The sequence below is a fragment of the Dunckerocampus dactyliophorus genome, chromosome 9, assembly GCF_027744805.1.
Source record: "Dunckerocampus dactyliophorus isolate RoL2022-P2 chromosome 9, RoL_Ddac_1.1, whole genome shotgun sequence".
Classification (NCBI taxonomy): domain Eukaryota; kingdom Metazoa; phylum Chordata; class Actinopteri; order Syngnathiformes; family Syngnathidae; genus Dunckerocampus; species Dunckerocampus dactyliophorus.
Window position 1 is genome coordinate 25155209 of NC_072827.1, and position 17042 is coordinate 25172250.

Genomic DNA, 17042 nt, shown 5'->3' on the forward strand with positions numbered 1-17042 from the left:
GACCCATTTAAAAGAGTTCTAAAGCTGTATTTTACTGTCTATGTGTTCACATAAACTTACCACGCTGCTACCGGCATTACTTGAGTTCTTCAGGTGGTTGTGCAATAATTTGGTGGCGCCGTCCTGGAACGTCTTGGGCAGTGCTCCCAGCAGCATGGTGAACTCTGGTGTGTTGAGCTCAAACAAGGCAATCAGCACCACCTGGGCAGCCTGAAGGCAAGTACCATCAGTAGAAATGGAATGTATCATCTAATGTGTGTATCATGTGTGGAGGAGCGATGGTGGATTCTTTTGGAGTATTTTTGTTGCTTTCTATTAGATTAGATAAAACATTAATGATTTTTTTAGGTGTGTGCCCTCAGGTAAATTAAGTTTCCAACAGTAGCAACGGCGTATGCAGTACACAAGACAGTCGTGGTGATAGCAGAACAGCACGTAGAGTAAAACAGGTATAATAAAACAGAATAATAAAGTAAGAACAAAAAACAGCAATGGAAATACAATTTAAAAAATAATCTGAGGCAAAACATTTTTCAGTTTGCAAACATACATTACATATCTACTATATATACGTACATATTGCAGTTACCATGTAGACCCCCTCAAACACATACACGCACACACATCGTGCACATGCATGTGTACACCCCAAATGTCATAGTTGAGGAGCGATCATGTTGTAGTAGGGGTGTCAAGAGATTGTGTCTACAAGAACGAGACGAGTTTTTAACTTTACTTTTAAGAAAACTACAATGAAAAAATATATGACAATATATTGCAATTTACTCATGTAATTTTTACTCCATTACACTCTTCTGCACTCCACGTGTATGCTACCAGCCCTGACTCCACCCGCCGAGACAAACAGACTGTATGACTGACAAAAGGGTTCACTCCGTTTCGATCTTGTCACGAGATCTTGTGATACCCCTACATTATAGTCCGCTATGCTGCACACATACAAGCGTGCATGTTGTGTCAGTGATAGTCAAACCCCCGTGCCACCAAAGCTGTAAATCTAGAGGAAGCACTGACCAGTGATGAGGAGAAACTTGATGCTGACAGTAAAATATTCAAACTAGCAATGCATGTGGTACACGTCTCTGTAAACGTGATATGTAACATTGTTAAGCATGTTGAAAAATAAACCAAACCATTAGTACTACTATTACACATAACTAACAGCAACCGATTCCTCTGCCCCAATGAACAGTAAGATATTGTGTACAGTCTTCCCATGCTCTATCACGGTTCAACAGCTCATGCTGTTCTCCCTTTTGTTATTTCCTAACGGGAGGCGAAATCCTGTGAGGGCTCCACAAGAACATGGAAAATGATAAAACAAACCAGGCACCAGCATTAAAGGTCGCTGTAGTGGAAAAGGGATAACAGTGCAATTGTAGCATGTTGGGGAAGTATGTGGCAGTGTTTCCCAGCATGCTTTGTGCTTGCTGAGCTGTGGATTGCTGTGGATGTGAGAGTACATTGTCTGGTGGAGGTCTGGCTGGGCTACATGTGTGAAATACAGTATTTCTTTCCAGGTAGCAGAAGTGGAAAGTGAAAGAGCAGTCAGCGGAACCCGGTGTCTTTCACCGCTGAGAAAGGCTGGTCATTTAGTCTGATGAATTTAATTATTTTCCAGGTCATTTTCTTAGCCTTCTGACTGTCACACTCAAGTGTTGCCCAGCATTCGCTACTGTTTAAATGCTGCTGCTGTGGCTGCCTTCTTTTCATTCTCTGCTGTGAGCCAGAAAAACTCACCACACTCCATCAAGCGTGTTCTTCAAATGCTGTATTAAATTCATTGTGTTCTTTAACATGCTCTCCCTGCAAGATATTTTCACGTTGCATGTGTTGCAGGATGCAAATTTTACATCACTCTCACCAATCATGTAAAAGTTCCACAGGGTGGACATGTTTCTTTGAGGTTTGCCGCTGTACGCCTTGCAGTGTGAAGGAAAGGACGGGGGAACCCTACACTGCACACAGACTGCAGGCTGCAAACTATGTGCCACAGGTGATCATTTTTTGTGATCGGCATTAAAAGGCATTAATACGCATATGCCAGTCACGTACTTTTCCACAAAAAAACGGACAATATGGATGGGTGGCCGATCAATGGGCGCATCCCTACACTGTGCTCAATCTTTAGGATTTCTCTATATTTTGGATGTTGCAAAATGCAAATATGTGGATGAATAAAAGGTGTTACAGTGAAGCAACAAACAAACAAAAGGGTGCAGTTAGTCAAGACTAACATAACCATGACATTCCATGCAATGCTGTGCAATAAACCTGACCTGGTCTAGGGTTTAAGAGATTAATGAAGAGAGGCAAGCCGTTCTTGTAATTTCACTCCTTGTGGCATCAAAAAACATGTTTGGTTAGTGAACAGTTTGCAAGGAAAAGACACATAGCAAAGTCTCATGACGATTTTAAACAAGGGTGTCCCTAAAATCTGAACACAATGCAATGTTATAAAAGAATTTTAAAAAATATATTGTTAATTTAATATATATAATGTATATACATATCAATACATATTTTCTCATTTTTATTTTAATATATTTTATATACAATATATTTTATTTAATATTATTGTAAATTATTATATGCTATTATATGTATTATATATTTTGTATTTACTCAATAATTATAAATGAAATTCTACTTTATTGGTTTAATGTATTTATGAATATTATACGTCCAGACTTTCGGAACACCCTGTATATACGTATGTAAGCTAGAGCATCATTAAAGATGCCAAACGCATTTTCACGCAGTGTTGAAGACGGTGGTTAGGCACACGGCAGGCGGGGCATTACTCAAGTGCTGGAGCTCGCTCTACCTGCTTACACCTCTCTTCCAGGTTGCCCTCAATGGACAGTGAGGCTGTAGTACTGACGCCGCCAGCTAGTTCCTCACTCACCCAGTTATATAATGTCTGGGGAACAGTGGCAAGGCAGAATAGGCATTACAGAATGACACAGGCCATCCATCATGTGGATGTAATATTGTAGCAATGTTACACAAAGCCAAGACATAGTCCAATATAATCAGCCTTCTCTGGATATTTAAATACACACACACCCACACACGCACACATATCTTCATTTGGCCACACACATTGCTATAGTATAATATAGCATAATATAGCGCTATAGTATAATATAACATCGTCAGTGTTTCCCCTTCCCTCATATTAGGGTTGCACCACGCGTGCATGTGTGCGCGTCTGTCGATCATAGTCAAACCCCCCCCGCTCTCCCCAAGGCTGTAAACCGAGGGGAAACACTGATTTTGCTGTAATTCTGAAGCAAGTAAGACCTGACTATAGAACAGTGACAAATTACTTGCGAAAAACAGCAGGAAAAGCTCAAAGTAGACATAAACAACACTTAATAAACACGCAAATTATCTTCCCACAGAGTGCAGGCTTACCTTCCTGACATCAGAACTTTTGGGTTCAGTGGTCCAGGTGATGATGCGAGACACAGCCAAGCGAGTCTCACTGGAGTTGACAAAGTCTGTTGGGTCCATTTGCCGTGCCAAAGACTCGATGTACCTCAAAATTGCAACCTTTACCTATGGAGACAACATTATTGGTGGCTTCATTAAGTGCATCAATCTCAAGCTCGTATTTCTACATTACCTTGAGGTTTGGTGTTTGTGTCTGATCGACAATAAATCTCATCAAAATATTAAACTGCTGGTCAAACAGGAAAGACTCCCTGAAAAATTCACACAATTGAAGTTAGATGCTGTGCACCTTAATATGATGAAGATGATTATTACAAGATACGGAGACCTTGTGATATCCAAGGCCTTTTGGACTTTGGCCTGTACTGAGCCCAGCAGGTCTGCCCCCATCTTTTTGAGCAACTGTGTGAGGAGGACAAAAAGCCAGTCCTGCAGGTCCTCTCGGTGTACCGTGATGAAATCCACAAGGGTCTCCAGGAACATGCTGAACACCTGAAACCAAACACAGTCGATCGAATGACACAGTATTGATGACTTTCACTTGAATATTCACGTTAATGAGCAACAAGACACTTACTCTCTGTTATCAAATCCACAGCACAGCAGCCCATGCAACAAGAAACAAACAGTACATTTCCTTTCAGATGAGTAACATTGGGAAAACTATAGTTACACAGAAGACAAAACTCATACTGTAATTGTTCCTTCATTCATCTTTTTTTTACCTTGCTGTGTGGATCTGCAAACATTCTTGTGAAAATTTCACAAAGTCTCTTCAGCTCCACTCGGCTACATCACACAAAACAAAGCACAAACATACCTGCATGTTTATTTTTGGAACAATAAGGTTTTACATTTTCCAAGTTCTAGCATTGAGGAAAGTAAGTGTTTGAAACCCTGCTGATTTTTCACGTGTACCCCGACAGAGATACTACACTTCACAAGAGTGAGTACACCCCACATGTGAATATTTTTTCATGGAACAACACTAGAAACGACCCGTTTACGCAATGTAAATAAGTGTTATAAGTCATAAGTGTACAGTTTGGATAACTGTAAATTTACTGTCCCCTCAAAATAACTCAACACAATCACTAATGTCTGCTGGCAACAAAAGTCAGCACACCCAAAATGTCCAAATTGTGCCTAAAGTGTCAATGTTTATTGTGGATAGCATTATTTTCTTAACTGTCTTAACTTTCTTGGGCATGGAGTTTACTAGAACATCACAGGTTGCCTCTGGACTCCTCTTTCAGGCCTCCACAATGACCTCATGGAGCTGGAGGTTGTTGCAAGACACCTTGCACTCCCTCCACCTTCCATTTGACGATGCCCCACAGATGCTGTTGGGTGCACTCATGCAGCCCCACACTCTAACCACCATGCTTGACTGGAGGCAATACACACTTTTGGTACACACAATACACACGTCTTTGTGCTCCTGAGCCGGTTGCCGCCACACACACTGGACTAAACACCATCTGAACTAAACAGGTTTATCTTGGTCTCATCAGTCCACAGGTCATTGACAATATTGTACAGTATGTTAAGTGTTTTATGACTGTTGAGACCTGGAAGGTAAGAATTATTTATATCTGTTTACAAGAAAACTCCCGAGGTCAACATGAACTTTGACACTTCCAAGCCCACCTTAATATTCTTTGACCCTTGAGGAGATTCTGCAATCCCAGAAGGCCTTCCTTCCGCTCTGACCAATTGGAACTGGCACAATGGTTCAGGACCTCTGCCACATCCTCAGTCTGGCGAAGATAATGAGGTATGCCGCCATTTCTTGAGCCATACGAGCGCTCTGAGCAAGCACTGGACGCATCGCTGTTGGCATCATCATCAGAGTACATCCCTGGTGATTCGTACCGCCGCCTCATTGGCTTTCTCTGCAGGTTAAGGAGTGACATTACAAATGACAGAGTACAGTATTTCATCTACCATTACATTGGGGAAAATGCCAATCACAACAGAAGTCATTTAAGCAGCATTTCCTCTCTGTATTGCACGTATATGTACGGTGCACATGTACAGTAAACATGAGCATCAGGCAGCCATGCTGCTTTCACACTTTAGCTGCATCTCCTTTCCTTGGGTCAGTAGCCTTAATTACATAATTCATATGCAGTCATGCTACAGCATGTCTCCTTTACAATCTCTAAGTGAAAAATTAAAAGCCAACTAAAAAAGGGGCAACAGCGCAATTGGAAAAGCAGGGATTTTGGCTAAAAACATGATGCAACGGGGAAAACTTCACACAGATGTTTTTAAGTGTTTAGAAAAATGGGAATGTGACAATATCAAAAAAACAGCAGATGTAGCACAGCCATATAAGTGGGGGATGCAATGGCAAACAGTAAAAAAAAAAAAAAAAAAAAAGCAAAAGTAATATAAAAAAATAGTAAATTCTTCTAAGCTTCAATGCTGCAAATGTGGAAATGCATATGTTTTGTGTCATCCGAACAACTACCTTATTCCTGGAGTCTCCTAATAGCTGAAAATGGTAAAAAAAAAAAAAACAATAAAGAGAGAGAGAAAGTTTGAATTGGAGAGGAAAAACAACTACGGTACAGTTGTGACCATGCAAGAGGATTTTTTTTGTTTTTATTCTGATGTGACATCTGACATAACTGCTTTAAAATAGTGGTTCTCAACTGGTTTGGTTGCGGGACCCACTACCATCCTCCAATGACAAGCGAATTGCGGAAATTTTTCAACTAAAACTTTTTAAATATCTTATATTTAAAAGAGCGTTTTGGCAACCTTTACGCTGCTGCATAGAGGGCGCTTATTTTCTAACATGTTAAAAGCATTACAGTATATTCTGCCCGCTTCCTGTTCTGGAACAATACATTTTTATCCACAAATTCTAAAAATTAAAATTCAAAATTACTTGAACAAAATGTGTGTAAGTGTTTTCAGTACATGGTATAGCTGAGGAGTTGAATGACAGCACCTGGACTTGGACCTGGATAAGAGGTGAAACATCTTAAAGAAAATCAGGCTAGTCCACCTGATTCTGATTCAACTCCTTAGATAAACACGAAGTACAATTCAAAATATATAAATTTAACTATTTTCTGATGAACTCCGCAGGTAAGTTGAATAATAATAGGTCTATTTCTTTAGTACACCACCGCTTTGCCTGGGCGAATCGATCTAAATGGGCATGGAATTCCCCACGATACACGAAGCGGTGAGACACTCGTCTGTTTATAGTGCGCTCTTCTCCAGCAGATATAAAGGCAATATAGCAGTGTTAAGTTTACACTCAATGTCCTTCACCTCCTGATCAAACTTGGCCAAGTCGCCCATAAACACGGCAAATAAAACAGACACGAGGTGCGTTCAGGGACAGGAACAGGAACTGTGAATACATACTGTATATAATATATACTGTACAGTATATAATATGCAGTGTATTCCATTGTAACTTGTATGCATGTTCAAATAAATTAAACCATTACCATCTTTGGTGTTCTCTTGCAAATGCTAAACGGGCAATTGAAGGACACCAGGTGCGTTAAGGGACATCGGGTCATTACACATTTTTTTGGCCAAGACCAGCAACCAACTAAAAACGTCTTTGCCACCCACTAGTTGAGAATCACTGTTTTAAGAAATGTCAATAGAAGTCAAAATCATTTATTTCCACTCACCAGAGCATCAGCAACTGCTGCCTCCACCTCTGTGCCGGTGTTCAGGACCCTCATTGCATTCACTGATGCTGAGATTCTTGCTTGGTGAATCAACCCATAACGATCTACGAGGGAAAGGTAAAAAAAATATATACAGATATGATACGATATTTAGGCAATATACTTAGGCATAATATGATACTTAAGAGTACATTACATTTTACCATATGATTAAAAAAACAGCTATATACATTCATATACAGAGTGGGCCAAAATTAGGTATACAGTACAGTAAATCCAGGACCACCAACAAATGGTAAAACTCCAAAAGTAATTGAGACGGCAATAAAAATGTTTAATTTTGACACATGCCTCGCTTTCCCCCTCCAAACTTTCCTGCTTACCTGACATTGATGGTGTCCTTCAATTTCATATTAACATTTACAACAAGAGTGACTGTTGTAATTATTAGATTCAGCTCCAGAACCCTCCTGTCTCTCTTCAGTATGCCTCACACACTTGAACACATTTGAAATGAATGACAATGTAAGATAATCAATGAACTGATGGAATCAGAGTCACGGTGTAGAAGCTATACAGTATATGTTTCACTTTTGTGGCTCACCGAACCTATGATGTGTTCAAGGACTGCCGTAAGAACTGCAAAATCTCAGAGCTCGACGAAAATACATTATCTTTTTAAAGATCATCTGTTTTGACGCCCCTGCACAATCCGAAGCTCCATTGTTCCACTGAAGGAAAACACAAATCATGATGGTGCCCCCTCCACTGTGCCTTGTGGAAAACATCTCAGGTGGGATCTCCTTGTCATGCCAGTAACGTTGGAAGCCATCAGGACCGTCAAGGTTCCATTTTTTCTCATCAGAGAATAAAAGTTTCTTTCACCTTTCCAAGTCCCTAAGATGAGCGATTTCAAGAAACAATACAAGCAGTTGATGTTTGCAAAGTACAAAGAAGAAGAGTCCTGAAACACTGTACATACAATGCTATGTCTAAACACTACCACACTCACTACTCTTCCTTCTTGTCACGTATTACTCTTTATTCTTTTGTGAGTACATTGCCATTGCTCACACATTGTCCAACGATGTTCTGTTCTATTTTATTTGTCAATGCTATGTCTAATCACTACCACGTTCATTACGTACTGTTCCTTTTATGAGTTCATTGTCATTACTCACCTATTATCAAACTATGCTGTCATGTCTCTTTCATATTACAGACAGAGCACACCACACTGTGACACCTGGCTGCTTCAGTTGACACGGTACCCAATACCCAATGACTCCCAATGCACAGTCATGCTCATATGGCCTGACAACATAAAACAAGCCTCATGTGACCACATGACTGCATCCACAATGTCTCCTTGTCCATAGATAATTTGTCAAAATACCGACAGATCTGTATCGGACACATTTTGCAACATTTAATTTGCTGCTGATTGGTTGTTATGGATTAAAAAGAGATTTTAGCAAAATATTTTACACAGGATATGACATAACTGTGTTGCTTGCTGCTGTAACAAGTAAATTTCCCCGCTGTGGGATAAATAAAGTACAAATACAAATACAAATACCAACAATACTTTTGGCCCATCCTGTATACAGTAATAATGGAACCTTGGTCAGCGTCATTAATCCATTCCAAAAGAAATATTGTAAATCCAATTAATCTGTTCCAGTCAAACAAATATGTTAACACAAAACAAAATTTTATACTTTTACAATTCTAGTTTTACATTCAGAAAACAGCTCAAAATGCATATACAGTAAATGCCCAATGAAAGGGATAAATGAACGTCTGTTTTACACTGATTGAAGACACGATGGTTCACAAAGACTGCGATCCACACTGACACGACCTTCGTGTTTTGCTATGAGTTATTTCTTGAATTCAGTAGTGTTTCTCACCTTCTTTATCAAAATGCTGTCACTAACTATTGTGGGTAATTTTGCAACCGTGATAAATAAGAAAAGCGAAGACTTGTGGCATAACTATTTTAGTTAGGAAAAAAAAAAGTCAACCATTGCTGACATCATAAACAGGTGACGGAGCTGACTTCTAGATCCAGTTTCCTTTGCCTTATCAAGCTACTATGCTGTTAACAAGGATGTTTTGCGATAAAAATACATTAAGAACAAAGTTGGACTCACGCAGTATATTAATTCCACAACAAGACAAGCACCATATTGTACGCTAACCATGGCGAATGTGAACCAAGGTTCCAAATTAAACTATTGAATACCAAACTGAAATAATTTTCACAAGGCCTCATGCAAAATGAAAGAAAAACCTTGGCCTGCGTCGTGATTTCCAAAGTGCAACAATGCACTGAAGAGTAAGAAAAAAAGACAAATATTCTCCAAATAAAACAACAGATGAGAGTGTGAAGAACAATATATGAAAAATTCTACATAATGACCGGAACGTCAAAACAATAACATTTTGTAAATAAACTTGAGTGTGCAGATGTGTAGATAACACACAGTTGAAGTCAACACACTGTTCAGGTGTTGAAGGAACTAAAGAACACACAATGTGTTTCTTAATGTTTTAAACAAACGCAACACTAACACAAAAACTTGCACATGCTGCTGGCGGCGAGCAAAGAAGCATGCAGACACAAGACACAAGGTGGCGACAAGGCAGGGCTTATGAGGAGAGGGGCAGGTCGGTTGTGACAACATGCAGGTCACCTGACTGGCCATGGGGGTCAGCTGTGAGAGCACTGGTTGAACGGGAGTGACGTCGGGAGGCTGCAGGGGACAGCAGAGATGGCCAACATCCACACCGGACTCATGTCACACACTTTTTAAATGTCTTTTACTTTACATTTAAATTTTCTCTATACTTTCCAGGGGCATATATTTTGTTTTATTTTAGCAAATGCTGTTAACCCATAAGAAGCCACAGACATTTAAAGTAAAATGATGGCGGATATATCACATAGAACACATTTGTGGTGTTTTTTTTTTCCCTATAATACTACTACTTGTTTCTGCTATTGTGACAAATACATCACGTCAGGCTTTCCATAGCAATTTTAAGGCCAAAAGCCAGATAGTGAGATTTTCTTGGCTTGTTTCATATGAATTAATTGAAGAAATATAGCAAGAACAGTTAAATTGTAATATTTGGCAGCCTATTAAAGCAATACATATGTTAAATGGTTTTAGAATGAGCTTTAATGGCAAAAAATAATGGAAATGGGCTAGTTTACTTGACATGCTGTCATTTTGGGAAAGCCATATCCTGGGATAGTCACATGACTGTCACATGACAACAACTCCAAAATGTTTCCCAAACATCACTTGGCACTTAATGATTTCAGGTAAGCTGTAGGGGACACACTTTTTACCACTTAAATGTTGTTGATGGGATCTTATGGGTTAAAAAGAGAGATTTTAGGCAAATATTTTACACAGGATATGAATGAGAAAGAAAATTAACTTGTAGAACTGGAAAGTAAATTGAATTATTTTATGTAAAAAAATGCCATGATGACAAAGCCATGGGTTATGAGGTACAACATCAGCACTACATACATAGTGTATGCATTATACACTTGCATGAGTTGACAACATTTCAGACAAGCTGTGAGGTATTTACCTCAGCAAAGAGTTATTTTCTCAACACAGAAAATTTGAGTAAGCAGAGAGTGACAACGCACAAACAGTTGTGGACAGAAGTTTAACTCATCATGGGCTTGAATGCCTTCATTTTGGGCTTTGACTTATTTGAAGCATACTTTTTTCAGAATGGAATGGAAATACAGTGTACATGTTAGTGATATTTTGAAATACATGAATTTGACTTTTTTTTGTTTTTTCTTATCAATTTACACCTGGGGTCAGAAAGTCACATAGAGGCTGGAATATATACAGTACTTAACTTGGCACGACAGGTGCGGTCTGGGCCTTTTCAAATCAAGTCCAATGAACTTGTTCCCTTGTTTGCGTGCTACTAGCTTTCATGCTGTCTTGTTTCTGTTTTTTCAATGTTCAATCGTTTTTTTGTTTTTTTTTTTGTTCAGAATACGTTTTGATTGTTATGTTTTACTATTATTTCTCCAGCATCTTATTGGACTGCCTTGTTGCTGTGTTTCCAGTAAGTGGTGTTTTCCCGACCTTAAACCGTATCTGCCCTTTTGGACAAACAGGTCTCTAGGTTTTCACCACAGCGCTAAACCACAGCGGTGTCTGTTGTTTTTTTGTTTGTACTTTGTCTTAGGCATGGACTTGTGTTGTACAACATTTCACGACTCATGTCTGCATCGGGGTCCAAAACCCCAAAACTTTCCCATGATGAGAGTATGTAAACTTCTGACCACAGGTGTAATGAATAACATTTGGCGTTAATGTGAAGACATTTGGGACAACGCGGGCTGGAGCAGCGTGTAGCACACAGGTACTCACCCAGAGGAGTAAACCCTCGAGCAGGGCTGGTGTCGCGACTGCTCTCGCGACTAGTATCGCGACTGCAACCCTGACTCATGCTGGGACGGGGAATGCGGCTCCGGGCTAGCGTGCAGTAGGGAAGAGCAGCAGGCAGAATAGTGTTTTTACCACAAAGGCTGGCTGCGAGGACAACACAGTTAGGTGGAACTGTCAGTGTGCATTTAGGAATGTTAGAGCAGTGCAGACGGGAAACAAGTATGAGAAGACATGTCGAACTGAATGACAAACAGGTTTTTGTGGTCTTTTGATTGTACTACTGCTGGTACCACTAACATGAGGCAGATAAAGACCAGCAGTTCAGTATCATCATCTATAACAAGAGCGTCTCAACTTTATCCAGCGAGGGTCGCATACATAAAAATTAAATGAGGCCATGGGCACCTTGATGCATTTTGTACATTAAAGATGCTTAAATTAATCCAATGTACTGTAGATCGATATATGCTAAGCTATCTGAACTTAACATCCACATCTTAGTTTTGTGTTATAGGCGTCTATGAAAATTCATATAACATCTACATAATCATGTATCTCATTAACGATCAATTCATTTAATTTAACAATATGCGAAGGACCAATAAAAAACAAGCTGTGGACCGAAAATAGCCCCTGGGCTGCCTTTTAGACACCCATGATCTACACTTTTTTTTTCCTCCCCATTGCGTATAAAAACAAGATACAATAACAACTTCTGGCAACACTGAAAATAAATGTTGAGATATGTTGCTTTGGACAACAACAACAACAACAACAAAAAACACTTCAGAAGGTAAAAAAAAAAAAAAATCTAGCTTTTTGTTATATTTTTTACTATTAATTTATCGACAGTCTATATTAAAACAATTTGATTTTGATTTATTTATATAATTATTATTTTATCAATTAATGGCGTACATTGGTAGAAATTTATTAAAATGTGGAATCACGTGAAAGCAGTGAAAATTGTGTGAATTTTTGGCTCATGAAAAAAAAGAAGTCCCAAATTAGCTGAACATTTTGACGTTATAACGTTTTACGTCAGTTGAGAAATGTGGAAGTAGTAAACATGAAAAACTGTCCATTCATTTTCAATTGGGATGTTGTTGTCGACAATGTGGAATTACAGAAAATGTGCAATTTGTCAGTAGATGACCTGAATATGCTGAACATTTTGATGTTGGTGTGACTGGTGTGAATCAGTCGAGAAATGTGGAAGTGGTTGAGTATCAAAACAATGATGGAATAAAAGTAAGAAATAGAACAGGTTTGATGCAGAATAACATATGGACAGTATATGTGAATGATCTTCTACATTCACATAACGACATTTAAATCACATTTAATAACCAGCAGCTGCTCTCTCTATTGCCTTCTATCAGCTACACATGAAGTCAATGCTGTTGGACTTTCAGATCCAAGTTTGTATTTTTCTTCGTATCTAAAACACCAACAAAACAGTTAGTTTATAACAGCTCGTGCCTGTGCAAGTTGTGTGTGTTAGTCCTGATCATACCTAAGCCAAGTCGACTTGGGCTGGTCTCTCGGCTGCATCCTTGGCTGCGCGGGATCCTACTACGCTTGTCAGCTGGCGTGTTGGACGCAGACACTGCAACGCGAGGGATGCGACCATGGCTGCTGTGTCCAAGCAGCTTGCCTGGGGAGCTGGAGCGACTGCCAGCTGTGGACAAATAGACAAATGCTTAAAAAAATCGTAGCATGGACGATAACCTCAGAATCCGACAAAGTCGTAGTAGTGGGAAATTCACATACATTCACATCTTCTATGAATCAATAAGGATGTTTATAAATATTTAATTATAGGTAATAGTAGTAAGGCACTAATCAGTAAATATATTGTGCATGTACAGCAGAAAAATACAGCTGATAATTACTCCTAAAACCGTGTTGCGCAGAATACAGTGTATATAATGCATCTGGAAAGTATTCACAGGGCTACACTTTTCCCACATTTTTTTTTCTTTTCGAAATTCTACTCACAACACCAGATAATGAAAAAAGTTTTTTTTATGTTTTCAAAATAAAAATAAAAAAGTGAAAAATGACATGTATATACATTTTTTTTAATAAGGCTGTCACATAACACAATATGAAAAAATTGCTGTAAATACTTTCTGGACGCACTGTACACACACGCAAGGACACAAATTGGTTTTCAGATTTTTCTGTAATTCTGCAAAATTATCTATTGCAGGGGTATGCAAACCTTTTCCACTGAATGCTGCATACAAAAAAAATCAAGTATGCAGGAGCCACTTCATTTGATATGCTTCAGCTTTTGTTTAGTTAATTACATGCTAAAACCGACACAATGTAGGTCAATGTAGTTAAATATATTCAACCTCTTCTAGGCTAAAACGTTTAAAAAAATGTTGTACCTAAAGTAAATGTTAAGCTGTCCTTAAACCATTTAGAGTAGAGGCATGGCTTTGGTGTCTTTTGAAAGCTAACAAGATGAATTTTCCTCCCCTACGGTCAGAATGTGTCTAAGTGCTACTGATGCTGACAAAGTTTGGAAACACTGGAAAAAGGAGGATTTTTTTTTTTAGGTTTGCCTGTATTTTTTTCAGAAACATGCCTTCAAAATAAATACTTTGGAGGAATGGACTGGAAAAGACAATGGGACCATAGCTTGAGTTCTTACTTAATTCCATTTCAAATGTGACAATGATACCACAAAGACTAAGTATTCCACAAAGGTTTTTCTGAAGTTAGGATCAGGCGTGAATTTTATATGATAAACCACCTCCCCCGAAAAAAATAGTAAGGCACGTCATTATTTTTCCTCGTTTTTTGGACAAGTGGTGACATACATTTGTTAAGCACTGGTCGGTCAAGGGTCGACGGTCAGGATGCAGCCCTCGGTGGGAAAGGTTTGGACACCCCGATAGTAAGGTATGTCTGAACCAAATCTTTCAAAGTGAATATAATGTGTCTTTTTGAAACTCAAAGGGGATTACACCACTTTAGCAACAAATGAATGTGAAACAAACTGGGAATGAACAAATAAATGGAGATGAGTCACTGCTGACACACACAGGGGAAGGGTTACATTACATTTTAAAGGGCCATAACCGTTAGCAGACGATAGTTACAGGCGAAAGAAACCAGAGAATTGCTGAGAAGAAACATTTCCAGATAACTGAGAATAAAAACATTCACAAATAAAGCATGCAACCAAAATTAACTGAAAGGAAAGTCCTAAAGGGAGGAAACAACGTGCAAAGTGATTTGGGCTCAGGGACAGTGACAGCCATCCAGCTTGTGGATTGGATGAACCTTACCACTGATGGGATTGGCTGATCTGGATCCTGAGTGATGGGAGCAATAGGCAGGACAATTGGACATCAAGAATGGTCAAAATGAGAGAAAGGGTTTATTATGCAGCATGCACTCTTTGGGCCCTATGAAATCTAGCAGCTGTATGTTTTTATGTGCCATTAATATAACTCGTAATCATTTGTCTCACAAACTAAACAAATGTGCTTTACTTTGTAAATAAATGTAGGATGTCAGCAATATATTCCCAATGTGTGGTTTTCAGAGAGAATGACAAACTAACCCTTAGCCCTCTGCTTGTGGCTGACAGATGGAAAGAATGTTTAACAAGCATTTTGACAAAACTTTGAGGCAAATGAACTGTTGAACAAAATACTAATGTAGCGTTCCATCAGCTGCGTTCTAATTTGTTATAGATTTTTGGGACTTTTTTCTTCGCAAATGCTTGATGACCAATCTTAATTATTCACAATTCCTGCATTACGGAAATCATAGGGCCCGCATTTTAAATGGCTGTGAATTTGATTACACAGACACAGGGTAAATAAAATATAGTGTTTCCCCTACCATTATATAGGGGGGCACACCACCCTCAGATGTTAAACAGATTGATTTTTTAAAACTTTTAATTAAATAAATGGGTTTTTTTTCCCAAACAGTGCCGAGCAGTGCATTTAACACAGCTGGTTAAACAGTAGCCCACCATCATCCTCCTCCTTCCGCACTAAAACTATTTAAGTAGTCTTCTTCAGTGTTGGAACAGAACAGACCCACAATTCCCTCGCCACACCCCCCACCAGTCTCTCTCCCTCTTTCGTTGTTGCTCCCAGTGCTACCCCTGCCCCGGGGCAAATAAAGCTCCCAAGCCTGCTGTCCTCCCCACCACGCAGCAGTCCAGCCCCTTGAAAACCGCCGGCAACAGTGGATCTTCCGACACTGCTCCACGCTGCCAACAGTATTCACTGGTGATGCAGATGTCAAAACTTCATGTAAAAAAATCTGAACTATCCCTTGAACCGCATACCCAAACTCAAACGAAAACACATACACATGCTGCGCACATGCACTTAACACCCCAAATGTAAAATTGCATAGGAGCGATTGCACTACACACGGCTACGCTGCACATGTACGTACACGTCTGCCGTGCTTTAGTGATAATCAGCCCAACCCGAACACGCATGCTGCGCACGTGTTCGTATGCACCCCAAATGTAACTGTAGTGGAGCAATCACATTCCAGTCGGCTACGATGTGTGCATGCATTTGATCGCATGTTTGTGCCCCCCGCCCTCAAAGCTGTAAACTTAGGGGAAACACTAATCTATATTTCTAGAAACAAAACTATATTTCAACCTCCAAGCACACACATAATGTAAAGGCATGTCTGCACACGCCCACAGACTTTTTAGCTATGGACGTGTTTCGACAGCGAGCACCTCATGCATACACAAAACCAGAGGAAAGAAAACACTCTCACTTCAGGAGTGAAATGTGTGAGTAAGAAAACAATGTCAAGAGGAGAGACGGTCGAACTGTGACCGTGAATACAAGTGTTTCATGAGAAAAGTAAGCATTTACATACGCTGGGACTGAGAAACCACTTTGGCTCGACTGCGCCCTCTACGATCCACCACTGATGTGCAGGACCCGCTTGCACTACCAGAGCTTTGCCTTCTGGTACGAACACGACCTGGATTAGAAGATAGAGTAAAAGGTGAAGAAGGCAAGTGAAGTTGGTTTCAATGTCTTTGTTTTCCGGTACTTATTGTACAACCATTCTTCTAAACCAGGGGTGTCCAAACCTTTTCCACCAAGGGCCGCATACAGAAAAATCAAACAATGCTGGGGATATTTTGTTTATTATACAAGCTAAACCCAACCCAATGTAGGTCAGATTATGCAAAGACGCTTAATACAGTGGAACCAGTAAATTGATGCCACTTGAATTGGATGGTTTGCTTTGACGTAACTGTTGTCAACGTAACTGAAAATTGTGACTTTGGTCAGAATGGGTGATACATAAGAATTTTTAAACCTATGGCAGTATGCGGGCAGTTTTGTGTAAGAAGGAGAACACGGTGGACCAGCGCTGATGAGACTGCCGACTTCAACAGGCTATGACTTAAATGGGTTCCACTGTATCGTTAAAATAAAAACAG

General features: G+C 39.6%; 1 protein-coding gene across 35 annotated transcripts in view; it reads right to left on the reverse strand.

Annotated features, from left to right (window-relative positions):
• The window catches only part of clasp1a (cytoplasmic linker associated protein 1a), a 67834-nt gene that overhangs the window by 14734 nt on the left and 36058 nt on the right, over positions 1-17042 (reverse strand). For 5 of the 35 annotated variants that reach the window (XM_054786232.1, XM_054786227.1, XM_054786229.1 and 2 more), the window contains 13 exons: positions 16466-16573; positions 14887-14913; positions 13098-13262; positions 11564-11725; positions 9845-9904; positions 7146-7249; positions 5957-5980; positions 5131-5375; positions 4206-4269; positions 3809-3972; positions 3653-3731; positions 3442-3585; positions 61-210 (listed from right to left, as the gene is read on the reverse strand). In XM_054786232.1, coding sequence (XP_054642207.1) covers positions 61-210; positions 3442-3585; positions 3653-3731; positions 3809-3972; positions 4206-4269; positions 5131-5375; positions 5957-5980; positions 7146-7249; positions 9845-9904; positions 11564-11725; positions 13098-13262; positions 14887-14913; positions 16466-16573 — 1496 coding nt within the window. The remainder of the gene's footprint in view (positions 1-60; positions 211-3441; positions 3586-3652; positions 3732-3808; positions 3973-4205; positions 4270-5130; positions 5376-5956; positions 5981-7145; positions 7250-9844; positions 9905-11563; positions 11726-13097; positions 13263-14886; positions 14914-16465; positions 16574-17042) is intronic. The other 30 variants (XM_054786246.1, XM_054786258.1, XM_054786247.1 and 27 more) reach the window with 13 other exon arrangements.